Here is a 25,869-nt window from a genome sequence, read left to right on the forward strand (position 1 = left end):
TGGGACAAAGAAGTAACCCAATTGTAAAAATCAGTAGATTTCTTGGAATACTTGTCCTGGCTGCTTTTTTAATTAAAGAAGGAAAACTAAATGGTAAGCTGCTGGAATTTAGAGACCACATGTACTACTGTGCAGGTGGCACAATGTCCTAGGACAGGGGTGGGCAACTTGTGGCCCTCTGGATGTCCTGGCCTACCACTCCCATCAGCCCCAGCCAGCATAGCCAGTGGTGTGGCATGATGGGAGTGGTAGGCCACAACATCTGGAGGGCCACAAGGTGCCCACCCCTGTCCTAGAAGGGTAGTTGGTCAATGCTGGTGTAAATTCTGCAATGAACGTGCACCCAGGATAAACAGTTGTCCCACAGGGGTTCATGGAAGTCTTAATAACAATGTTCTTCAGTGGCTTTATGTGTCTGTACATAATTGTAACGAATTAACTTGTGTGAGATTTGTCTGAACTTCCTGAAGTGTTTTTAGTTGCTTCTGATGGAGAATATGACCTGCCTTCACTGCATTCAGCGAGGTGCTCTAGTGAAGAGATACTCTTCCTTGGCACCTTTTGAAGTTCACCTGTTTTACTTTGGGGTCCTTACGTTGAGGTCTGATGCTGGACAGCGGGGGTGGCCATGCACCGGTCTTTGGGGACCGGAGGCTTCGCTAGCACAGGCTGCTGGCAGTGTAAGGAAGGGTCGGACTTCTGCCTGAAAGGCTGCAGTCCTGCCTGGAGAAGCAGCAGCCTGGCAAAGCAGCTTGCCCCTGGAGAAGAGTGCAGTGCGATGCAGCCCCTGGCACCCCTCGCCTTAAGCAGCAGCCCTCTCTCTTCTCACGTGCAGTAGTGTGGGTGCTGCTAGTCAGTGGCCGTCCCCACGCCGCTCCAGGCGTGTCACTGCAACTTCCCACATGTGGTTAAAGCAAATGATGCCGCCCAAGCAGCTGAAGCAGCTTTGGCCGTTCTTTCTCCTGCCTTTCCCGCAGGCTGGGTGCCTGGTCAAATGAGCAGAGCGCTTGAAGAGAGGATTAAGCTGAATTCGGCAGTTCTGTTTGGATAGCCCTCAATTCCTGTGCTTCTGCTGGGCCTCCACTACAGACATGGCAGCCTTTTGCCTGTCCAAACAGCCAGGACTGCGGGCACCTTTTTGCCCTGCAGGCTCATGTTGCCGGATGACCCCATGTGCAGCCTGAGGCTGAACTGTCTGCCTAAGTGCTGCATGGCCAGCAAGAGAGAGAAATTGCTCTACAGCTCTGCAGCAGCCATCTCGGGCACCTCTCCTCATCTGTGGGCTTATGGCCTTACCGGTCTGCGGGGAGGGGCATGCCTGGATGTGGCAGTCGGCGCCCCAGCCGTGGCCAAGGCTGCAGCAGCACTCCTGCTGTGTGGCGTTCCAGGACAGGACGTTCTCACAGGCCTGGGCAGCATTGGGGTCGTAGTAGCACTCGTGGCGGAGGTTGTCGCTGGCCTCAGCGGGCTGAGGTTCCGGCCGCAAAGCATCTGGGCGCCTGGGGAAGACTGGGGGGCGTGCTGGAAGACAAGGCCCTTGGGGTGACAACTGGGGTGGGGGGAGGGGGTTCCCAGGCACAGGCCAGCTCTTGCAGATACGAGAACGTGGAGGGGTCCTCTGGAAAACCTGAGGAGCAGCGGATCCGGGACAGACAAAACAAAGTGCTTCTGCACATGATCGGAAGGGTTTTCTTGCCACATGGCCGGCCGGTCCTAAGGACCAAACGACGCACAACGCTAAGCCCGTTCCCAGCCATGGTGTGACTGTTTCAAAAACTGTCAGCAGCTGCTCCTGGCGGAGCCTGATCAGGTCCTGAGGGACCCCCCCCCCGCCCTCTCCTCCAAGCCCCCGGAGGGGAGCAGCTGCTACACCCTTCCGGCAAGATTCCCACCACAACGCTGGACTCGCTTAACACCGCTGTGCGTGTGGCCCTTAGACAGCTTTAGAAGGGGACGAGGCACGTCCGTGGGGGAAGTGGGGGTGGGGGAGCCCTACCAAAGGTATGATGGCTAAAATGAAACCTCCAGGTCCAGAGGCGCTCTACCAAAAGAAGGCGGTCGCCTTTGTGCCCTTGCTCTGGGCTTCCTGGAGGCATCTGCCTGGCCTCTGGTAGCGGGAAGCTGGACAAGAGGCACCCAGCCTGCTTTGATCCAGCCGCAGGGCTCTTATTTATTTTATTTATTTCATTTCTATACCGCCCAATAGCCGAAGCTCTCTTCTGGTGTTTTCAGTTGGGGGGAAAGACACATCTTCAGGGTGCTTCACGCCCCTTCCCCAAGATTAAAGTTGGGGGGTCACAGACCACCCCTGGCCTGCCATTGGCCCCGCAAGGCCTTCCTCTCCACGCAGGGCCCTGCCCCAGGCCTTTGCCAAAGCCCCCCCCACCAGCCCTTCCCTCCCTGCCCACCACTTACCAGCGCCTGGCAGAGCAGCGCAGCGCCCAGTCATGGGGTCAAACTCTTCTCCGGCTCGGGGGCAAATGCAGAGGAAGGAGCCCTCCACGTTCTCGCAGGGCGCTGTGCCACACACGCCCTGCAGCGTTTCGCACTCGTCCACGTCTGTGAGGAGGAGATGGGGATGCACGGAGATGGGGCCCCTTGCCTCTCACAGGGGCCCCTTGCCTGCCCCTCCCGCCTCATCCCCCCCCGCGCCTTGCCCACATACCTAGGCAAAGCCGCCCATCCCTGGCGCTTTCATAACCCTGGTCACAGAGGCACTGGAAGGAGCCTGGCAGGTTGTGGCAGACCGCGTGGGGCCCGCACGCCGAGCCGTTCCTGCACTCGTCCAAGTCTGCAAGAGGCCGCACAGCCGCTCAGAGGGCCAGCCAAAGCATCTGCCCTCGACCGAGCAGGGCCCTGAGCATCACCACGGAGCGTGACCCCTCGGGTGGCCGGCAGGGTGCGGAGGCGGCTGCTCCTGCTGCTGGCACTCTGCCCCCAGGCCCAGCTGCCACGCCCACGCACTCACCCACGCAGTCACCGGTAGCCATGGCTCGGTACCCGGTCTGGCAGCTGGCCACACAGTGGTAGGAGCCCCGAGTGTTCTCACAGCGCTTCTCCCCACACAGGCCTGCCCCGTACTCCTGGCACTCGTCGATGTCTGAAGGGGGGCGGGGGGTGGCGAAGGAGAAGGAGGACGCAGAAGGAGGCGGATGTGAGCTGCTGAAGCCTCTCAGGTTGGAGGGCCTTTGGGGACTTCTCCCCTGGGGGGCTTCAGCAATGGAATTTGGCTCCCTCACATGAACTTTCAACTACACCAGTCGAAGACCCAGACAATAATGGTGGTGGGGGGGCATGTGCAACTGGGTGGCAGGAGCCAGGAGCCTTGCCAGCCCCTGCAGCAGCCCCCCCCCCAGCGTGCAGCTGCGGGATGCATTTGCGGCTGTGGGATTTGGGCGGGAGGCTGCCTGGGGGAGCAGACTCGGCTTCTCAGCCCATCGGGCAGCATACAAATGGCAGCGGCGGATAAGAATTCTTACAATCCCGGAGGGGGTGAGGGTGGAGGGAGGGGCCCTGACCCAGGGAGGCTCCCAGGCTCCCCGCAACACAGAAGGGAAGGCTGGCTGGCGCACAAGGCGCCCCTCCTGGGCAGCGGCGGCAGCACTCACCACTGCAGTCTCCCATGGCGCTGGCCTGGTAGCCCACCTGGCAATCGGCCAGGCAGCGGTACGAGCCGGCGGAGTTCTCGCAGCGCTGTGTCCCGCAGAGGGCTGCCCCGTACTCCTGGCACTCGTTGACGTCTAGAGTGGGGGGAGAGCCAGGCGATGCAAGAGGTTCCCTGGCACAGGAGGCCGTGGAGGCCTGCGGCTTTCAAGGCGTCCCCGGGCTGCTCTTCCGGCTGGGGCTGCAGAGGCTCCAGCTGCGGGGGCCCCGCACCGGTGGCAGAGTGGGGCCGGAGCCCCTCCCCCGATCGAGAGAGGGGCCTCCGCCAGGTGCAGCAGTCATTAGGGGCACGCCCGGGAGAGGGCTCCAGGCGGGCAGCACCAGAGGCGGGTCTCGCAGCCCCGCCAGTCGCCAGCCAAGTCTAGTCCAGCCTGCGGATACCAGGCTGATCCTCCAAGGAGGGCAAGGGCCACAGCTCAATAGGGAGCCCCAGGGCTCACTCCCCCGCTCCAGCTCCAAGGGGGCTGGCGAGAGCCTTCTCCGCCGAGACCCCGCGGGCGCGGGCAGTCCTGAGCTGGAGGGGCCGAGCGCCTGGCTCGCAGGAGGCGGCGCTTCCGGTGCTCCTGCCACCAAGTGGAGGCAAGCTCACACGGGGGGGGGGGCTCCCAGGGTCCACCATCCAGGAGTTCAAGCGATGTTGGGCAGGGGGGCAGATGACGGAGTATATGGCAGAAGAACAACCCCCTCCCCTTTCAAAACTGCAAAGGAGCCACTCAGGAAGACCATGCCAGGTCTTGGCTTGCAACACTCCCCCCGCTGTTCCTTGGCCTCTCACCCTCACAGGAAGCCTTGTTGGGGCTGCTGCGGGTGCCAGGTGGGCAGTAGCAATCAAAAGAGCCCTCTGTGTTGGCACAGTGCCCACCAGCACAGGCGGCACTGCTCTGGCATTCATCGATGTCTGTGGGGGGGGGGAAGAGGGGTCAGCATGGGAGGAAGGCATCCCCCCACAACTGTACGCGAGGAAGGGACCCGAACCCACCCAGACCAACCCACCTCCCTCCCCAGGATCCCCTTCCCACTCTCCCCACTCTGCTCCAGCCTGCCCTCCTCTGGACTCCAAGGTCCCTTACCCACACAGGAGGCCCCACTGGGGGCCGTGGTGAATCCCTGGGCACACAGGCAAGTGTAGGATCCGTCCGTGTTGAGACACTCGCCCCGCGGGAAGCAGAAGTCGCCCTCCAGGCACTCATTAATATCTGGCGGGGGAGGTAGAAATTAGTGGGACGGACCCTCTGTCACTCACACAGCCCCCCGCCATCCAAAGACCAGCCCCAAAGTGGGGCTCCCCTGCCACAGGCATGTGACCCTGAGACCCTGGAGAAAAAGGGGCAGAGGGGTGCCCCATACACACTGGCTCAGTGACCTGCAAGGGCCATGGGAAGACATTGCCAAACTTCTCCCCTGACTGGCCTCCCAGCTGCCCATGCGTCTTGCTGGCCCCAGCACTCACCCACGCACGATGCCCCTGTGCCCTCTGCCCGGTACCCCCGGCTGCACTGGCAGTGGAAGGAGCCCTCCATGTTGACACAGCGCCCCTGAGGGCCGCAGGGCAACCCCGTCGAGCACTCATCAATGTCTGCAAAGGGGGACATGGGCCATCAGAGAAGAGGAGCCGGGGAGGCCCTGAGGGCCCTCCCCAAATCCCCGCAGCTGCAGCTCTCACCAAGGCACTGGTTCTCGGTGAGGCTGGCGCGGAATCCGGTGGGGCAGAGGCAGCGATACCCACCCGGGACGTTCTCACAGCGCCCAGAGCCGCAGGGGGGCAGGCTCTGCTGGCATTCGTCCACATCTGTGTAGGGGGATGGGCAGGGGGAAACAGAGCAGTCGTTCAGGAGTGCTCCGGCTGGCCTAGAATTCGCCTCCTTGGCTCTGGAAACGCCACTTCTAAACCCAGAGCAGCTGGGTGAGTCGGTGGTGAAGGGAACGAGCTTTGTGCATGGGCAGAGCGGCTCTCTTCTTTCCATAGGCTAGGGCTTACGCCCAAAGCTGGAAAGGGGCGAGGGGCAGGGCTGGCGCACAACACCACCGCTGCCGCAGCAGAGACTTCGAACCTCCTGCCCGCCTGCGCACGCTCACCTACACACCGGGTCCCCTGTGGGCCAGGCTGATAGCCAATCGGGCAGGCGCAGTGGTAGCTGCCTGGAGCATTCTCACAACGGCCAGGCTGGCAGATGGGGGGGCTCTCCTGGCATTCGTCCACATCTGGAAAGGCACAAGACGGGTGGTCTCCTCTCTTGCCCTCCCTGCCTCCTCTCAGCAGGAGGACGTCCTCCTTCCCCTCCCACAGCCTTGGCACGCAGGCCAGGGAGGATCAGGTTGTAGGGAAACCCCACCCCCGGAGTCCCAGAGGTGTGCGGGAGCTGGCTGGATAATCCAGTGGTCAGGTGAGAGATGCTCTGCACTTGCTCAGAGGCAATCTCAACATCACTGCTACTTCCAGGTACTGATTCCAGGTTGACTCCAGGTACTGAGTCAGATGCCGGGAGCAGGAAGCCTAGAAGCAAACTGGGGGGGGGGGTGAGCCAAGTGCCCCCAACCCTGTCTCTCACAAAGGAGGGTAAGGAAGGGGTGTACACTCTCACCCAGACACTCTGTGCCAGTGGGGCTCAGCTGGTAGCCGGAGGGGCAGGTGCAACGGTAGGAGCCCGGCGAGTTCTGGCAGCGGCCACGAGCACAGGGTGGCGGTCTCTGGGAGCACTCATCAAGATCTGCCACGAGAGCGAGCCAAAAGGGGATCAGGGCCCTCTCCCCAGGCCTCACCCCCAGGCAAAGACCACAACCCTTTGCCTAACCCTGCCATGGCCCCTCTCAAGGATCTGCACACAGAACATGAGGCAGAGCAAGGCCTGGCAAGCGCGCTTTGTCTGGATCCTGCTCCTGCTCCCTCTGGAGACACCCTGCACTTTGGATGTTCTCCTCCGAATGTGTCCAGCAGCAATTGCAATTCATCTTGTCCTCTGCTGCCCAGTTTAATTTACATTAAACAAACATTAATATTGAAAGGAGGCAAGAGCCACAAAGGGAGGCAGAAGAAATGCTGCCCCTCCCCCCCATCCCCTGGGGGTTCTGCTCCCCCTCCCCCTGCCCCCCTTTCCCATCTCTCTCCAGCCTTGGCATCCCCCAGAGGCACTGGCCTTCCTGTGTTACCTTGGCATTCAAAGCCAGCTGGGTCCAGTCGGTAGCCGCTGGGACAGGAGCAGCGGAAGGAACCGGGAGTGTTGTGGCAGCGCCCGTGGGCACAAGGTGGGGGTGTTTTGGCACACTCATCGATGTCTGCAGGGAGGCAGGCCAGCCGCATGAGCAAAAGGGACAGACGGGCGTGGCCCAAGCCCCCTGCCCACCCCCAGGGCATCCCCCGGACCCACGCAGCACGCACCCTGGCACTCCGCTCCGGAGGGGTTGGCCTGGTAGCCAGCCTGGCACCTGCAGCTGAAGCTGCCCACGGAGTTCTCGCAGCGGCCGTGGGCACAGGGGCGGGGGCTCCGTCGGCACTCGTCCACATCTGGAGGGGAGGAGAAGGAAGAGGGCCGGAGGGGAGAAGAACCCTCCGGCAGCCGCCTTCTGCCTTGTGGTCCAGCAGGGGCCCACCCCTCATTGCCAACAGACTCCTGCTGTGCCCCTCTGCCCAAGCCCCCGGGCTCTGGAGAGAAACGTGTCTGTAGCCCCTGCCCCCCAGTTAGGCTTTTCAAACAGGCTAGCCAGCACTTAGCCCCAGAATCCAATTTCAGTGCAAAGGCTGAGCTACCTCTGAGCATGCACAAAGTCTGCCTTTCCCATCAAAACTAGGATTAGAAGCCATGGATTTGGGGGCATGCTTGTGGGCTGTTTTAGTTGTTAGGCCCTGGGCAGCCCTATGCGCCTCCTCGAGGCGGCGGGACACCTGCAGCATCTTTTCCACAGCTTCCCGCTTCTCTGGCTCTCCCCCCACAACACCCCCACTCACCAACACAGTGTGTGCCTTGAGGGCTCAGCCAGTAGCCGCGCTCACACACGCAAGTGTAGCTGCCCTGGCGAGGGATGCAGCGCCCGGGCCCACACACCTGGGGGCGCTGCTCGCACACGCCCTGCTCCACCTCTGGGGGAAGAATGCCATGGGCTGGTCATCCTCTGCCCCCTGCGCCCTCCTCCGCCCGCGCAACCCCGCCCAGCCCCCTGCCCCTCTTCCATGACCTTTGCCCTGGCTCCCCAACCAATCCCGCCTGCTGCACCCAAGCTGGCAAGATCCCCGGCTCACCACCAAGACCTTCCTACCTGGTGCAGGTGGCTCAGGCCCAGGTGGCTGGGTGGGCACAAGCCAGGGAGGCTGGTGGTCCAGCAGGGCCGTGGGTGATGGGCTCCAGTGAGCTGCAAGGCAGAGAGACAGCGCTGGCAATATCCAGCCTGCAGGGACGACGTGGCCCCGCCCCGCTCCCAGGAAGCATCTCCACTGGCCAGGCCATCTGTGCACGCAGCTCCCCAGTCTCAGAAAGAGCTCCACTCTCTATACTGGGCAAGAAGCCCATGGGACAAGCAGTCAGACCTGGGCTTTGCCGACCCTCGGTGGTTAATGCTCTCCCTGCCCAAAACATCTGGAGCAGGGAAGCCGGCTCAAGGCTGCAACCCCAAACCCGGCATGGGAGGGTGCATCCTGGCGGAGCCCCCTCGGCCTAAGCAGGGGAGCAGGATGCCTCCAAACGCCCAGGGGAACAAAGCAAGAAAGGGGGCAGCTCCAGCCAGCGCAGGCGGCGGCCCCCGCTCCGCCCCCCAGAACCTACGGCGGACAGGGGCTGCTGTTGTCCGAGGCGGTCTGCCCACAGGGCCCCGTCCTCCTTGCTGGCGGCTGACTGGCACCCGGGGCAGGTCCTGGCCCAGGAAGCGCGTGTCATGACGGAGGTCAGAGGCCGAGTAGTGGTAGCCGGGCCCGGCTGGACAGATGTCCTTGAATCCATCTGCCAAAGAGAGGCGCACCATGGGGGAGGGCATCTTCCCTGCACTCTGCTCCAGTGCTTGGCTGCCAACCTGAAGCCTGCCTGGACGTTACACCTCCTGCCCCCTAAGGCTTTCCCCTTCCTCCCCGACTGCGGCTGGTGACAACAGGCAAAAGACACCCTGCCCCCTTCTTTGACTATTACATCACAGGCCCAGCCCGGTTCCCCCTGAAGCTCCCCTTCCAGCCTTTGACACAGGAAAGGAGCTTCTGCTCTGCTCACACCAGAAGCCCCCCAGCCCCCAGCCTCACCTGAGCCAAACGGCGGGCAGCGTTCACAGCCATGTCCCCAGGCCTTGCCCACCCGGCTGCAGCAGCAGATCTGCTTGGTGATGTTGCGAAGGATGGGCAGGGAGCACCCGCCGTCTCGCAGCACCCGGAAGCAGGGCCCCTTGGCCTCAGAGATCACGTGGTGGGCTGCGGAGGGCGAGCGGAAGGAGGCCATGAAAGGGGGAAAGGCAAAAGCGTGGGCAGCTTTGGTGCAGGGCTTCCCCTCCGCCCCATCCAGCTGGCCCCAGGGGATAACGCGGTTCTCCTGCCAGGGCCTGCTCTGGCTGCTCGTTGCATCAGCACCCTGCCCAATCAAGCTTGCTGTATTTGCTTGGCCCAGAACCGTTATCCTGGCCAGCCCGCAGCCGAGAAACAGGACTGCCCAAAGCCGCACAGCAAGTCTACCGCTCAAGGAGGCCTTGAACCCACAACCAGTCCCTTGCTTCTCATTTCAGTACAGTTTTATCCCACGATCCTCCAAAAAGGCGAGGGGTGGCACATATTGTCCCCCTCTCCTTTTATCCTCACAAAAACCCTGTGGGGTAGCTTAGGCTGAGAGAGGGCAATTGGACCAAAGTCACTCAGGGAGACTCACAGCTGAGCAGAGATTTGAACCCAAGCCTCTGTAGTCCTAGTCCCACATACTATCCTCTTCCACGCTAGGGGTGGGAAACCTACTTGTTCTTGAGAACTACATCTGACTGGCGGGGGTGGGGGCATACCAATAGGTGCCCCCCACCCTAAGACCCAGTCTTATGCTAAATACCTCCATGCAGGAATCGCCTGGAGGAGAGGTGACCAGGTCAGCCCTGGCCTTGACTGGCCAGTGTGAATTTCCCTCCCTGGGACGTGCTCAGCCCCACAGAAATCCCATTGTTCTCTGAATGGCTGGCAAGGGGTCAAGACAAGACTAGGCCACGATGCTGCGGAGCCCCAAGCCACAGTCAAGCCTCACTTAGCCAATTCTGGGTTTCATGTTATTGTATAAGGAACAGGGCAATTCTCAACTTCTCCCCACTTGGCTCTTGACTACATTTAGTCCGTTGGAAACAGGAGTAGGTTTTGTTCTTTTGCCTGGACTGAGCTGGGCCTTCGCCAGCCCACCTGGAACACTTGGTGCACTCTTGCAAGCTCCAAGAAAGAGGCCTCTCCTCCCCGGTATGGACAAGCCATACGCCTGGGCTCTCACGCATGCAGGCTACGAGCTACTGTTCTTCAGATGAGCAGTGGCTGGCTGCCTCCACAAGATGCAGCCCAGTAGATCTTGCAGCCTGGCCTGTGTCACAGGGCTAGAGGGGCAGGCTCCTGTGCTTCACACTTCCCACAGCCTTCCCCCCATCGGCACCACCCACTCCGCCTAACATAGCCCCCCCAACTTATGGTGAGGACTGGCATGCAGGGAGGAGAGAGTCATCCCAACACACCGTCCTCCTCGAGAAGGTGGCACACTCCCCATCCACGCTAACAGGGGAGCTCATGGGAGTGTGAGCTGGCTGCAAGGAGGAAGGATGGTGGCAGTAGTGGCTTGGGCGCCACGTGAGCCACGCAGAAGGCCCCTGAGGGCGGCGGGCAGGTGGCAGGTGCCCGTATCTCTCTATGGAGAATGGACTTAAAAGGAGTCCCCAAAAAGCAGATTTTGAATTCAGATTTTGAAAAAAGCGATCAAGTGACCATCACCAACTAAAGTTTATATTTAGGTGACATTAAGAGCACAACCCTATAATTGAGTTCTGCTGGCTGAGGGGTTAGAGAGTGTGGCAGATTTGAGGGCTGTCCTTTAAGTTTGTCCTACCAAACACTGTAGGTGATTTTGAAGAGAACCTTCAACCCATGGCCCAGGAGGCTATGGCCAACAGAGAAAGTGCAGAGACCACACAGTCCCCAGGGTCAGCCACAGAACAGCACAAGGATGGCCCTTGCCTTGTGGCCTCTGAGCTACTCCTGAATATTAGTTCAGGAGGGGTTTCAAGATGTCATAGTTTGGAGTCTTCCATAAAATTCCATGGATGAAGCAGGGTGACAGCATTAAAAAAGGAAACCCTACAACTCAAGCTCCCATCCTTTTTGACAACTGTTCTGAATGGAGAATACCTTGGCAGTTGTTCAGGAGGCAGCAACTAAATCCATCCCAAAGAAAAAGAACTGCAAGAAAGCAAAGTCGCTTTCTGATGACGCTTTACAAGTAGCTGAGGAAAGAAGGCAAGCGAAAAGCAAGGGAGAAAGGGGAAGATATACCCAACTGAATGCAGAGTTCCAGAGAACAGCAAGGAGAGACAAGAAGGCCTTCTTAAATGAACAATGCAAAGAAATCAAGGAAAACAACAGAATGGGAAAGACTAGAGATCTCTTCAAGAAAATCGGAGATATCAAGGGAACGTTTTGTGCAAAGACGGGCATGATAAAGGACAAAGAAGGCAGGGACCTAACAGAAGCAGATGAGATTAAGAAGAGGTGGAAAGAATACACAGAAGAACTGTACAGGAAAGATCTGAATGTCCCTGATAGCCATGATAGTGCGGTCACGGAACTTGAGCCAGACATCCTCGAGAGTGAAGTCAAGTGGGCCTTAGGAAGCATTACTAACAACAAAGCTAGCGGAGATGACAGTATTCCAGCTGAGCTATTTAAAATCCTAAAAGATGATGCTGTTAAAGTGCCGCACTTAATATGCCAACAAATTTGGAACACTCAGCAGTGGCCACAAGACTGGAAAAGGTCAGTTTACATTCCAATTCCAAAGAAGGGCAATGCCAAAGAGTGTTCAAACCACTGCACAATTGCGCTCATTTCACATGCCAGCAAGGTGATGCTCAAAATCCTACAAGCTAGGCTTCAGCAGCATGTGAACTGAGAACTACCGGAAGTACAAGCTGGGTTTCGAAGAGGCAGAGGAACTAGAGATCAAATCGCCAACATTCGCTGCATCATGGAGAAAGCAAGAGAATTCCAAAACAAAGGTCTATTTCTGCTTCATTGACTACGCTAAAGCCTTTGATTGTTTGGATCACAACAAACTCTGGCAAATTCTTAAAGAGATGGGAGTACCAGACCACCTTACCTGTCTCCTGAGAAACCTGTATGAGGGTCAAGAAGCAACAGTAAGAACCGGACATGGAACAACCGATTGGTTCAAAATTGGGAAAGGAGTACGACAAGGCTGCATATTGTCGTCCTGCTTATTTAACTTATATGCAGAGTACATCATGAGAAACGCCAGGTTGGATGAATCACAGGTCGGAATTAAGATTGCCGGGAGAATAATCAACAACCTCAGATACTCAGACGATACCACCCTAATGGCAGAAAGCGAAGGGGATCTAAAGAGCCTCTTGTTGAGGGTGAAAGTGGAGAGTGCAAAAGCTGGTTTGAAACTCAACATTAAAAAAACCTAAGATCATGGCATCTGGCCACATCACTTCCTGGCATATAGAAGGGGAAGAAATGGAAACAGTGACAGATGTTATTTTCTTGGGCTCCAAGATCACTGCAGACGGTGACTGTAGCCATGAAATTAAAAGATGCTTGCTCCTTGGGAGGAAAGCTATGGCAAACCTAGACAGCATAGTAAGAAGCAGAGACATCACCTTGCCGACAAAGGTTTGTCTAATCAAAGCTATGAGTTTCCCAGGAGCAACGTATGGCTGTGAGAGCTGGACTATAAGGAAGGCTGAGCACCAAAGAATCGATGCTTTTGAACTGTGGTGCTGGAGAAGACTCTTACGAGTCCCCTGGACTGCAAGGAGGTCAAATCAGTCAATCCTAAAGGAAATCAGCCCTGAGTGCTCATTGGAAGGACAGATACTGGAGCTGAAGCTCAAATATTTTGGCCACCTAATGCGAAGAGAAAACTCTCTGGAAAAGACGCTGATGCTGGGAAAGACTGAAGGCAAAAGGAGAAGGGGATGGCAGAGGATGAGATGGCTAGATAGCATCACTGATGCAATGAATATGAACTTGAGCATGCTCCGGGAGAGAGCGCAGGACAGGAAGGCCTGGCGTGCTGTGGTCTGTGGGGTCACGAAGAGTCAGACACGACTTAATGACTGAGCAACAACTATGAACAGACAGCAGGTGGCAGCACATGCCAAGCAGGACTGGACTGGCTGGGGTGGGGTGGGGGCAGGGGATGCGGAGCTATTCCAGCATGGAAGGGGCACATGGCAGGGAAGTTGGGGGGGCCCCACTCGTGAACAACATAGCAGACACGGTCCCTCTCCCAGGGATCCATCGCAGAACCTGTGCTGGGCTTGGGGCCCGGCTCTGCTGCCCTACCAGAGGTGGCCATGGTGCCCCATTGCCAGCACACGCACCCCCCCTCCACCACCCTCCTGCCAGACTCACAGATGCAGCTGCTGCGGGAGGAATCCAGGATGTGTCCCTCGTGGCAGATGCAGGCAAAGCTGCCGCGGGTGTTGGTGCAGTCTCCATTGTGGCAGAAGTTGCCCTCCTGGCACTCGTCCACATCTGGGGCAGGGGGAAGCGAGAGGGGGAGTCGGAGTGGACTGAGGGGGCCCAATTGAGGCATGAGAGGCACTTGCCAGCCAGACTACTTTGGCCACAACAAACCTCTGCGGCGGTCCAGACTGCCCCTGGCGGGACCCTCCCACAAACTGCTCTGGGAGGGTCATGGGAGAAGCTCTGCTTCCTCTGCCCCCAGCAACCACTCACCAATGCAGGAGCCGTTCTGCCGCCGGAACCCTCTGGGGCAAGCCACCTCATTCCTTCCCACCGGGCCAGCGTCACCTTTGGGGAGAGAATGTGCGACGATGGGGGGCGGGCAGGCGGGCAAGGGAAGGCCTCTGTGCCACGTGCACATTGCCCTCCCCACTGAACGCTGGCGCTTCCCGCCAACCCCAACCCGGACATCCAGAGCCTGGGGCTGGGGAAAAATAGCATTAAAGAGGTGCGCCACGTCTCTTGCCACGGATGCTGCCTGCCCCATGGTGGTGGAGCGGGCCCCAGTGCGCGCAACGGCTGTGGGAGACGGTGGTGGATGGCCCGTGCACGAGAACCCCTCCATCCCCGCGAGCAGCCCCGGAGCGTGGGAGGCAAGCCCGCTGCTGGCACTTGCGCCCTCTCCCTGCACATCTGCACCCAGCCCAAGACCAGGCAGCCCCCACCCCTACGCGCGCTCCTTCAGCAGACCTACCGCTGTCGCCGTTGGCACAGGGCTGGCAGTCGTGGACCCCCCAGGCAAGGCCAGCGCCACGGCAGCAGATCTCACGGGTGCGCAAGCCAGGCAGGGGGGCACTGCACTGGAGGAGAGAGAGGCCGGGTCAGTCGGGAGGGAAGCCCCACCGGCCTTGGCTGTCCCAGCAGGCTTGCAGAAGGCCACGCGTGTGCACAGCGGGCCGCACGGGCAGGCCTGTGTAGCAGCCACAGCTTCTCTGGGATGCTGGAGGGCAGCCACACCGCAAGTCTGCCAGCTGCAACGGGACGGGGGGCAGTCCCCAGGAGCAAGGGCAGAGGTGCCCCATCCCCAGAACACGTGCACAAATCCTTCCTGCAGCTGGCCAAGACGGCTGCCTGTGCCCATAGGCCCCAGGGGCACAGGGCGCCCTTGCTCCCTTGCTTGTGCGAGGGCGTCGCCAGGCAGGCAGGCAAAGGGGGCCCAGCAACGGGGGGGGGGGGCAGGCGGGCGAGAGGTTCAGCGGCCGGATCTTCCTTGCAGTCAGGACTCCTTCCAGGACAAATGAGGACCTGAGAGGCCCGGGTCAAAGGTCGCTCTCCCCCGCCCTGCCCCCTTGCCTTTCACTGGCAGCTCTCCTGGCGCTGAGACTGCGCTCCCCCCATCTCCCCAGCCTGCTTGGGAGAACGGAATAGTCCACCTGTTTTTTGCCTCTTATCAGCCCAAAGGGCTTCCATGGAGGAGGGAGGCAGCCCCCAGGAGCTCTTCCATCAAGAAGGGGTCTCTCATTGAGCGGGGGTCACTCTGCAATTGGTGGAGGGAGAGGGAGGGAAAGGCCCGGGGGGGGGGGGACACCGGAGCCGTTTGACAGAGCAAACGGCCAAGCAGGAGCGCTCCACCCAGCTCCCAGGGCTGCTCTCGGCCGCGGAGTCAAGGGCCGTGGGCAGCGTGGCTGTGGGCCTCCAGGCACGGCTCTCGAACTTTCACAGGGCCCCATAAGCTCCTGCAGCCCTGCCACAGACGCTGCAAGAGCGCCGGCGAAGGAATCGCAGCTGCCTTCCGCCCAAGCGACTGAGTCAGAAGATCCAGCTCAGAGCTGCAGGAGCCCCCCCCGGCCCCCTTCCCTTTCACTCCCAGCTCCTGGCCGTCTGGAAGGAGAGTGTCTGGGGCAGTTCCAGAGAAGTGGGAGGGGGCCAGAGAGCCACCCGTACACCCCCGGAGTGCCTTTCAAGCAGCCCAGCACCTGTGGGATGTGCCGGAAGGAAGGAGCTGGGGGACATGGGCTGCCCGCGCCACCCGTGGTGCTGCCTGCAAGGAGGCTGCAGCTGGGCGCACAAGCCGAGGGCGTTCCCCGCTCCACCCCCTGTGCTGCACGGCTACCTCTTCACCACGGAGCTGCCTGAAGCAGTAGCCAAAGCCGGAGTCCTCGCCGTAGCCCCCGGGCTGGCGAGGGCTGCTCTGGGCCAACACGCTGTGGAGGGCTGGGCGGGAAAACGGGAGGGCGTTCGTGCCCCCCGGCCGCTCCTCGTTCACCCGCTCCACCTGGTGGATGACGACGGAGGCCTCAGGCGGGTGCTCCACGTGGACGTTCACCACGGATGCCACACCTGGAGAGAGGAAGGTGTCGGGGGCACTCCACATGGGGCCTGGGGGACTGCAGCAAGGCAGCCCCTCCCCACAATGCACCCCCCATCCCAAGCATTTGTCAAACAATCACAAGGAGGAACAAGAGAGGCCCCCATGCCCACACCCTCAGCCCTTGCTGATGACCGGAGCGAGGCCTCTCCAAAGACAGATGTGCGCCTCTTCCCGAGGATCTCAGCCCGGGCCAGGGGCAAGCATTCGTGGGCCCCTAACGAGGCCCACACCTCAGCAGTGAACCCCCGACAACCACTGGAGCCCGCCCGCCCGCCCTCCCTTGTTGCCCCCTTTCTGAGCAGGGTGAGTGGATGGAGCGGCCTCTGCCTCTGCATGCTTTCTCTCTCTCTTTGTGCCCAGAGGGGGAGGGCAAACAAATAGGAGGAGGAGGAAGAGGCTCACTCAGAGCACAGAGGGAATCTTGCACAACCCCCCCAACTCCCCCTAGAGCTGGTGCTGGCTGGGCCCAATGAGGAACAGCTTCCACTGTGAGAAATTAACACAAGGAGGGGCATGCCTCTGCGGATTTGTCCAAGATCCGCCGAGCCCTGCATTTTGTTTCTAGCTGGGGGACAGCAAAATCCTCCCCCTGCCTGCGTACACATGGGCCCACACATTGGGAATGAAGGCAAGGGCAAGGCTATTGCAGTAGCATGCCCCTGGCCAAGGAAGCTCCATTGAGCTAATAGCCATTGCCAGTCTCCTCCACCGAGTCCTTTCTTGCGTTTAATCTACGCTTTACAGTTCCAACTGCCCCCAGGGTGGGGGAGACAGGATGTCCCATTCTTCTACATAGCTCCTTAAATATTTGCACATGAGCAACATGTCCCTCTTTCTCTGCTTTTCTCCAGGCTAAATATTCCAGGCGTTCCTCCAACAGCCATTTATCATACTTGTAATTCTTTCCTTGCTCATCAGTGTCCTTTTCCGGCAATGCTGCCTCAAGTGGAGCATCGCACCCCAAAGAAACTCCTACCAGCACCAAGCAAACGGGGATCTCACTGCACAAGCTGAAGGCGAGGAATGTCCGCCAACACAAACTGGAATAGACGTGGCCACCTGTGCTGCAGCATCACATGCTTGGCACTGAGAGGTCTTCAAGCAGTAGGAACACCATTGGACTTTGCCTTATACCAGACCAGACCATTGGTCCATCTAGCCCAGCACTGTCTCCTCTGACTGGAAGCAGCTCGCCAGGGTTCCAGACCATGGGTGGGGGCTTCCCCTCACCTGCTACCTGACCATTTCGCTGGAGGTGCCGAGGATTAAACCTAGGGCCTTCTGCATGCAAAGCAGGGCCTGCAGCTACCCCCCCCCCCCGCACTCCCCACACACCCAGGGCTCCTCCCCCAAACCCCAGAGTTACCGTCGCGCTCCTGGTGGTGGTTGGCGATTGGGAGGGTGTACACCGACTTGGTGACGGGCTGTGCTCCCGCTCCAGTCTGAGTGTCTGTCCCTCGGCGGGCGGGGGCTTGTCCGTGGGAGCGAGGAAGGGCTGGGATGTGGCAGAACTTGCCAGTCCAGTTGGGAGGGCAGAGACACTTGTCCTTCTTGAGGCAGACTCCCCCATTTTGGCAGATGAGGGGGCACAGAACTGCGGGAAAGACCAAATTAGGGGGCACAGTGGAACAAGTGCACAGCCCCCCCCCCCAATTCAGGCTTCCTGTTGGGGGTTCTTTTTATGAGGGAGTTCTACCCTTCAAGGCGGCCTAAAAATAATTTTACATATATTACTAAATACTGTACAATCCCACCTCTTGGCCTGAAGACAGGATTACCACACCAGGAAACCACACGGGCCCACAGCAAATGGCCTGCCCGCTCCTCAGGCATGGCTGCTATCTGAGGCAAAGACCCTAAACCCAAACCTTCCTTGGCTCTTTGGACACCCACATCCTCCATTACTGGTAGCTCTTGGCCCAGGATTCAAGGGCAACATGCCCTAAGCAGAAGAGCCCCCTAAACACACAGGATTCGGGGGCAGGGGAGGGGCAGAGAGCAGGAGGATGGCCTCATCTCACCCCAGTAATGCCCCAGGTTGGGCATCATTTGCCCCTCCACCCCCTGCGGGGGCCACTGTCCAAGAGGTGGTGCTCCTGGCGTAGCAACAAAACAGGGGGGGAGCAGCTCTCTTCCCATGTGCCACACCACCAAGAGCAGCAGCCAGAGGGCCTTTTTCGTGCAGCGTCACTTTATTACACCCCCGCCCCACAGAACTCTTGGGCTTATTGTGTGCCAGTCTTATTGTTGGCCACCTTGGAGGCCCATTGTCAGACATAAAGGGGGATATAAATATTTTAAATGAAGATAAATTATCTAGAGACACAGTCCTGAAATAGCAGCAGCAGATTCTCTCTCCGCCCCATGAAAAGCACAACACAAATTCCTGTGGCACCTTAGAGGCCGACACATTCATGTGCCATCGTTCAGAGCCTCTCTCTTGGCTTTTCCTTCCGGACTCCCACAGCCCCTCAGCTAGCATTTGCCCCAAGCTGGCTGGCTTGCCCTCTGCAGTCCTCCTTTGGCGCCTCCTGGCCACTTTCCCACGCCAGCCGGAGGGCTCTGCTCCCAGAAAAACAACTTGCTTGGTGCGGGGACGACGACAAACCTTTCCTGCAAAGCAGGCAGTGTAGCTTGCTTGTCAAAGTCCCCTGGAGGGGGCTGGCTGGGGCTACCCGCTCTCTCCTTGGGGCACACCAAGATCTCATCTTGCAGGCAGAGACACCCACCTTGGTGTTTGTCTTGCCTGACCCCAGGGGTCCCACCCCAGCTCCCCCTTGGTGCAGCAGGATCAGGGACGGCTCTCCCCACTCCGTCTCCCGCCCAGGCCAGCCTGTGGGGCTGGGATGGAGCCAAGCCTTTTGGAGGCGCTCCCGCTGGCCACAGACCCCCAGGCGCAATGGTGGCTGTCCAGACAGTCTTGGTTGTTCTTGGCTGTCCCAAGTCTGTCTGGATGGTGCTGGAGAGGGACTGAGAGAGGGCAAGCGGCTGTCTCTCAGCTGGGCTGCAGGCACAGGGAAGCTGGGCTAGGCAGGGGCAAGCCAGTTTGGGGGGGGCAGCCTTGCAACAGAGCAAATGGGGGGGAAAGGCTGGCTTTTCCTCCCTGGGGCTCCAGATGTGTGCCTGCTCTCTCTCTCAGGTATCCTTCTGGGCCATTTCCAGGCAATGGGGGTTGCTGGTACTGGACTGAGCTGGTTTCGTTCGTCCCTGTCAGAATGGACCCAGAAGGTGGTGCTGAGGGACCCTTGCGCCTCCCTTTGGCCAGGGGGACTCATCTCCCCTGCCCACCAGACATGCACGGGGTGACGCTGTTCAGCATCTACATGGCAGCCTGAACGAGGGCATCCAGGGACTCCCTTCCCCCGTGCGCAGCACAGCTTGTCATGTCAGGCGAACCTGGCCAGGGGGGCTTGTTGCTGTGGTCAACAAGCCACCCGGGAACCCTAAACAGCCCATGGGTTCTAGGTGGCTTGTTAACCATGGCAGCAAGCCCCCTGGCTACACCGCTGAGGGTCACGATGCTGCGATCGGCACTCACAAGGTGGTCAGCAAGCCACCACAGCTTCTTAAGCACCCCATGGCCGGGTGGACCAGGGCTCTCCTCCATTGCCATCTGATCTGAGGGAGGCAGCAGAAGCACTGAATCCCTGTCTGGCAGCCGCCAGGGACCGGATGGGGCCAAACAAGCTGAAATGGAAGCCTGGCCAGACAGGCCTCGCCGGAGCACGGACAGGGGGAGGGCTGTGCCCCCTCCGGAAGGCCAAGCGCCTCACTTGGGGGCACTCCTTCAGCCAGCATGCCCGCAAGGGGTGCAGGCGGCACGGGCTGTGAGGAGTGCCTTCCCCGGCCCAGCCGGCTCCCTGGACACAAGTGTTCCTGACCAAGGCAGGCCTCGCCACGCTCACTCATGCCTCCGTCACCTCCAGACCAGAGTGCGAGCACGCACGCAGCACGGGCCTGCCCACGAAAAATCCAGGTGCTGCAGTCGCAGCAGCTGGGTGCCGGTGGGAGCAAGGCACTAGGACCACGTCACGCCTTTCTCAATGGATTTTAAATGTCTGTTGTGATTGCGATTGACGGGCACAACTTGGGGCCAGAGTGCTGGAGGTGGCCAGCAGCCTGCTGCAAAAGGGCATGTCGAGGCCAAGCAGCACTAGCTGCCTCCTCTTCACCCCACCAGCCAGGATCGCCCTCTTCTCTGGCTTCACAGGCTCCCTCCTTGGTGGGGGGCCACTGATTTTGCCTCTGCAGACTGCTCCGTAGTTGCACCCTTGGCCAACTGCAAGCCGCCACAGCCTGGTTCAGTGAACTGGGGGACATGGCCCCCCTGGACTCTGTAAGGAGCAAAGAGCCAGAGGTGCCACAAGAAACCAGAGGGTGCCTCTCTGGCAGTGGCTGACCAGCAGGGCCTGCTCCCTCTGGGCAGGGAGCAGCGGCCCTGTCCATATCCAGAACACAGGGCAGACATTTCGCCTCTGATGCCAACCTCCGACCACGTGGGAGGGCCCCAAACCCTTTGACCAGAGAGAAAGGGGGAGGATTTTGCTCCTCTTTCCTCCCTCCTCACCAGCCCCTGGCTTGCTCTGCTAAGGGATGGGTCAGCATTCAGTTAAGTGGTGCGAAAGGGAGAACAAGCTTCCCAGGTGCTCCCCCCATGGAGGTTTGCGGTGAACCCTGGCCTGTGTGCTGCCCTCAGCAGGGCCTTTCTGATGTGGCACCCACCCTGCCCAGACCCGACTTCCTGAACCATTTACTGGGGAGTTGTTCTCACCTGGTGTGCGTGTTACACACACCATCATCTTCCCTGGTAATCCTCTCGTGTTTTCCCAGTACTACTTCCATCATTTTTCTCACCAGGTGACCCTATCATAACTCAGCACGCATCTGGGCTAACCTTTGCAGTGGGTGCCCTTCTATCACTTTTTGTTTTTCTAACCTAACTTTTAATCTTGATTGATTACAAAAATGATTAAAATGATGCCAGCTGCAGAGGGTGCAATGAATGTATGCTGAGCTGCAACAGGCTCAAGTGCCCGAGAAGCCCCTGCCTCCGTCAAGACAATGCTCCTTAAAGGAGATGGAAACGCAGCTCCAAAGGTGCTCATGTGGCTGGGATACAGCCGGGGGTGCGCACAGCAAAGTGACATTCCCCGATGCCTGGCAAGTCAGTGCGGTTCCACCTGCTGCTCACAGAAGAGCCACGACTGGTTAGCGCAGGAAGCCGCCTGGCCGGAAGCAGCCCCACCCTCCTCCCAAGCTGTCATGAACAGACCCCCTTCTGCCACAGGGCCTTCCCTGCTTTACATTCTGAATGCTGCAATTGGTTTTGAAACGATGTCTGTTCTAAGGAGCTTTAGGAGGTTTGCACTGATGCATTATTGCGCGGAGTCCTGTTTTGCATGTGCTGCAGCTGGGGTGCTCTCAGCAGAAAGCAGCCAGGTGGACAGACAGGGAGGATGAGGCCTGGGCGAGCAGCGCAGAAGCACGGCCAGTGTTGGTCTCCCATCTTGCTGCTGAAGCAAAGCAGCAATAGAAGACCCCGCCCAGCTCTGGCCTGCCCTTCATTTCTTTAGAGGGACAACACCCAGAGAAAGGAGGGAGGCGTGCCAGCATGGGCATCCACGGCCTGAAACACTTAACTGAAACCGTCCTGGCAGAGGGGAAGCACGGCTGGCCCCCTGGTGTCGCCAGCAGGTTGTGGGGAAGGGCCATGGAGAGGAGCTTGCTGCTGCTGGGAAACTGAGGCAAAGCTAGCCCAGCAGACTGCTTGGCAGCTCTGCATTCATCAGAACTGTGTGCGTGCGTGATGCCACCATCAGGGAACCACAGAGGCTCTTGGGTTTCAGGCAGCCCATCACGAAGCCTCCAGACCTGGCTCCCCGCCCCTCCAGCTTGCCCCTCTGCTTCAACAGAAGCGACATCCCTGAAAGGGATGCCCACCTGGGCTGCCTCCCTCTGCCAAAGGCCCGACGTGGCTCTTTGGTCTCCACCTGCCAGGGACAGAGAAAGGGGCGGGGCGCGCAGAGAGCACTTTGAGTGGTGCGTGTTGGGCGGTCCATGGTGGGCTTCAGCAGAGAGATGGTCAGGAATGGCAGAGACCATGGGCAGAGGGCCTTTCCTCCCACACAGCTTCCCTCAGGCAGAATGGTGCTCTGGCAGCTCTCGCTTCTAAAGACAAAACCTGGATGCTGCTGGTGCCTGTGGCATGCAATGCTGGACAAGACGCTCCCAGGTTTCTCTCATGCTCACAGCCCAGGTCTTGGCAGCCTGGGGAGATGTGACAATGGAGAGCGAGCAACTTCCCCTCACCTCCACGTAGCCCCCGTGTGTCCTTGCTGGAACAGGGGGCAAGGTTTCTGGCTCAGGGTGTGAACTTCCAGGCAGGCAGGAGTCCCAGCACTGCCTCATTTTAGAGACTAATTGCCCCCAGGGAGTAGGGGGAAGAGAGAGGAGTCACCAGCATCTCTCTCTCCCTCCCTGTCTCACACACACACACGCGCACCGGCTGTGAGTTCTTCGCTTTGACTTGGATTCCTGCATTGAGCAGGGGGCTGGACTTGATGGTCCCTTCCAACCCTACAATTCTATGATTCTTACACACACACTGATCACCTCCTGCTGGAAATGCCTCCCTGCTACTTGCCTGGCCCTCCCCAGCTTAGTGCTCTCAGGATGTTTGGGACTCCAACTCCCATCAGCCAGCATGCCCAATGATCAGCAATGCTGGGAGTTGTAGTCGAGACCATCTGGAGGGCACCAGGCTGGAGAAGGCTGGGCTTGGGGGTGCTTTGGGGAGGGAAGAGTCCATACACCAGAGGGCAGCACTGGCTGCGCTGAGGTTATGGGAACTGTAGAGGGGGCATCTGGGGCCTTGGAGAAAGGAACGGTGCGCCAGCAGAGGGGGCTGAATTTTGAGTGCCTTGGGAGCAGGAGCTACTAAGGAAAGGGCCTCCAATCCACCAAGGGCCACAACCCGCCCAGGGTGCCCAGCCCCATGGAAGAGGACGAGGGCCACCCGAAAGTTGCACAGGCCCGTGCCTCTCAGTCCCCTGAGAATCACAGGGGAACCAAGAATCACAGGGGAACCTGCATGAGAGTGAGCAAGACGCTGAAGATCAGTCAAACAGAGGCGATGAAACCCAGGCCTACAACAACAAGAAGAGAAGAGTGGTAGTAGTGGGAGACTCCTTGCTGCGTGGGATCGAGACCCAAGTATGTCGCGAAGACCCGTGGACTCGCCAGGTATGTTGTCTCCCGGGAGGGCGGATTAGAGATGTGACTGAAAGGTTGCCTGCACTCATAAAGCCCACTGACAGGTACCCCTTTCTTCTCAGCCATGTGGGAACAAATGATACCGCCAAGCGGAACTACGAAGAGATCACGTCAGACTTCGAAGCTTTGGGAAGGAAACTCAAGAACTTTGGGGCCCAGATAGTTTTCTCATCCATCCTTCCAGTAGTTAGAAGAAGGATAGAAAGGGAATGAAAAATACTCCGGGTGAACGACTGGCTACGAAGGTGGTGCCGACGAGAGAGATTTGGATTCTGGGACCACGGGCTATACTTCCTGGAAGATGGGCTGTTGGCTAGGGATGGGTTGCACCTCACAAAGGAGGGGAAGAATGTGTTTGGCCACAGCATGAAGAACTTCATCAGGAGGGCTTTAAAGTGAATCCTACGGGGAAGGGAGATGTAATGTTGGGGGTAACAATGGACGTAGGCGCATGCACTGCAACGGAGAGAACAGCTCTGATAGCGCCCAATAATAGTCTTCAGACACATGTAGGAAGAAAGCCAGACTATGAAGCACATGGTCTTCGATGTCGATATGCTAATGCCCAGAGTATGGGAAACAAACAGAACGAACTTGAACTCTTAATACAAGAGGGAAATTATGACCTGATAGGTATAACTGAGACTTGGTGGGATGACTCTCATGACTGGAATACAGCAGTTGAAGGATATAACTTGTTCAAAAAGAACAGGAGGAACAGAAAGGGAGGTGGGGTTGCATTGTATGTGAAAAATGCATATCTCTGCACAGGAATACAGGAGGATGAGCTTGGTAGCCCCATCGAGAGCATCTGGATCAAAATAAATGGAGCAAAGAATAAAAGGAACCTGGTGGTCGGAGTCTACTACCGGCCACCCAACCAAGGAGAAGACGAGGAAGAAACTTTGGAAAAGCAAATAGCCAATGTTTTAAGGAAGCATGATGTAGTAGTAATGGGGGACTTCAATTTCCCCGATAATTGTTGGGGGACAAATTCTGCAGAACATGGCCCCTCCAGGAAATTCCTGACTTGTGTGGCGGATAACTTCCTCCCACAGAAAGTAGAGGAAGCAACTAGAGGATCGGCTATCCTTGATTTGATCCTAACCAACAGAGATGACTTAGTGGATAAAGTAGCAGTTACAGGAACTCTGGGGAAAAGCGACCATGTTGTACTTGAGTTCTTGGTTCTAAGGGAAGCAAAAGCCGAGTGTAGTCAAACGCATACACTGGATTTTGGGAAAGCTGATTTTAATAAACTCAGAACAATGATCAGTAAGGTCCTATGGCAAGCGACGCTAATGAGAAAAGGAGCCAAGATGGGTGGGAGCTTTTAAAAAAGGAAATTCTCAAGGCACAATTACAAACAATTCCAACAAGAAGAAAAGATGGAAGAAGAAGCCAATGTGGCTTCACATAAAACTTAGGGATGACCTGAAAACAAAAAAGGACACATATAGGAAGTGGAAAGAAGGCCAAGTAACAAAGGAAGAGTACAGGCAGGTAGAACAGGATTGCAGAGATGGCGGCAGGAAGGCTAAAGGCCAGATGAACTGCATCCTAGAGTAATAAAGGAACTGGCAGAAGAACTCTCAGAACCGCTGTCTCTTCTCTTTGAGAAATCATGGAGGACGGGGGAAGTGCCAGATGACTGGAGGGGGGCTAATGCTGTCCCTATCTTCAAAAGGGGGAAAAAGGAGGAACCTGGGAACTACAGACCAGTCAGTCTGACATCAATCCCTGGGAAAAGTCTGGAGCAGATGATAAAGCAATCCATCTGGAAGCACCTTGAAAACAATGCCATGATTACTCAAAGCCAACATGGATTTGTCAAAAACAAGTCCTGCCAGACAAATCTGATCTCATTTTTTGATCAAGTAGCCTCCCTTGTGGACTGTGGGAATGCTGTAGACATCATATACTTCGACTTCGGCAAAGCTTTCGACAAAGTGCCCCATGATATCCTGATGAGCAAACTAGCTCGAAGTGGGCTAGATGAAACAACGATCCGGTGGATCCACAGTTGGCTACAGAATCGGACTCAAAGAGTGCTTATCAATGGGACCTTCTCCAACTGGGGAGAGGTAACGAGTGGGGTACCGCAGGGCTCAGTCCTGGGCTCAGTGCTCTTCAACATTTTTATTAATGACTTTGAGGACGAGGTGCAGGGAATGCTGATCAAATTTGCAGATGACACCAAATTGGGCGGGATAGCTAAGACTTTGGAAGACAGAAACAAAATTCAAAGTGATCTGGATAGACTGGAGCACTGGGCAGAAAACAACAGAATGACATTTCATAGGGATAAATGCCAAGCTCTGCACCTAGGAAAAAGAAACCAAATGCACAGTTACAAGATGGGGGATACGTGGCTCAACAACACTACAAGCGAGAAGGATCTTGGATTGTTGTCGATCACAAGCTGAATATGAGCCAACAATGGGATGTGGCTGCAAAAAAGGCCAATGCTCTTTTGGGCTGCATTCATAGAAGCATCGCTTCCAAATCCCTGGAAGTACTAGTTTCCCTCTACTCAGCACTGCTTAGGCCTCATCTGGAGTACTGTGTCCAGTTCTGGGCACCACACTTTAAGAAGGATGCAGACAAGCTGGAGAGGGTTCTGAGGAGGGCAACAAAGATGATCAGGGGATTGGAAACAGCCCTATGAAGAGAGCCTGAAAGAACTGGGAATGTTTAGCCTGGAGAAGAGAAGACTGAGGGGATATAGGATAGTGCTCTTCAAGTACTTGAATGGTTGCCACAGAGAGGAAGGCCAGGATCTCTTCTCGATCATCCCAGAGTGCAGGACACGGAATAATGGGCTCAAGTTACAGGAAGCCAGATTCCGGCTGAACATCAGGAAAAACATCCTGACTGTTACGACAATGGAACCAATGACCTAAGGAGGTAATGGGCTCTCCCACACTGGAGG

The 25,869-nt window shown here is 57.9% G+C and overlaps 1 protein-coding gene across 14 annotated transcripts in view; it reads right to left on the reverse strand.

Moving 5' to 3' along the window:
- Positions 1 to 25,869, reverse strand: part of LTBP4 (latent transforming growth factor beta binding protein 4) — a 49,683-nt gene that overhangs the window by 13,977 nt on the left and 9,837 nt on the right. For 9 of the 14 annotated variants that reach the window (XR_014784949.1, XR_014784948.1, XM_084814454.1 and 6 more), the window contains 22 exons: positions 17,032 to 17,259; positions 15,408 to 15,634; positions 14,049 to 14,154; positions 13,568 to 13,642; positions 13,241 to 13,363; positions 8,882 to 9,046; positions 8,418 to 8,591; positions 7,915 to 8,007; positions 7,607 to 7,738; positions 7,040 to 7,165; positions 6,811 to 6,936; positions 6,246 to 6,371; positions 5,740 to 5,865; positions 5,327 to 5,452; positions 5,114 to 5,239; positions 4,734 to 4,859; positions 4,439 to 4,561; positions 3,609 to 3,740; positions 2,969 to 3,100; positions 2,666 to 2,791; positions 2,416 to 2,559; positions 1,297 to 1,521 (listed from right to left, as the gene is read on the reverse strand). Coding sequence is in view for 12 of the 14 variants with exons in the window: in XM_084814454.1 (XP_084670580.1) it covers positions 1,297 to 1,521; positions 2,416 to 2,559; positions 2,666 to 2,791; positions 2,969 to 3,100; positions 3,609 to 3,740; positions 4,439 to 4,561; positions 4,734 to 4,859; positions 5,114 to 5,239; positions 5,327 to 5,452; positions 5,740 to 5,865; positions 6,246 to 6,371; positions 6,811 to 6,936; positions 7,040 to 7,165; positions 7,607 to 7,738; positions 7,915 to 8,007; positions 8,418 to 8,591; positions 8,882 to 9,046; positions 13,241 to 13,363; positions 13,568 to 13,642; positions 14,049 to 14,154; positions 15,408 to 15,634; positions 17,032 to 17,259 (3,087 nt within the window). In the remaining 2 variants the exon portion in view is untranslated. The remainder of the gene's footprint in view (positions 1 to 1,296; positions 1,522 to 2,415; positions 2,560 to 2,665; positions 2,792 to 2,968; positions 3,101 to 3,608; positions 3,741 to 4,438; positions 4,562 to 4,733; positions 4,860 to 5,113; positions 5,240 to 5,326; positions 5,453 to 5,739; positions 5,866 to 6,245; positions 6,372 to 6,810; positions 6,937 to 7,039; positions 7,166 to 7,606; positions 7,739 to 7,914; positions 8,008 to 8,417; positions 8,592 to 8,881; positions 9,047 to 13,240; positions 13,364 to 13,567; positions 13,643 to 14,048; positions 14,155 to 15,407; positions 15,635 to 17,031; positions 17,260 to 25,869) is intronic. The other 5 variants (XM_084814458.1, XM_084814450.1, XM_084814449.1 and 2 more) reach the window with 5 other exon arrangements.

The sequence above is a fragment of the Heloderma suspectum genome, chromosome 10, assembly GCF_057233095.1.
Source record: "Heloderma suspectum isolate Gila_16-S chromosome 10, 16-S_ref, whole genome shotgun sequence".
Taxonomy (NCBI): domain Eukaryota; kingdom Metazoa; phylum Chordata; class Lepidosauria; order Squamata; family Helodermatidae; genus Heloderma; species Heloderma suspectum.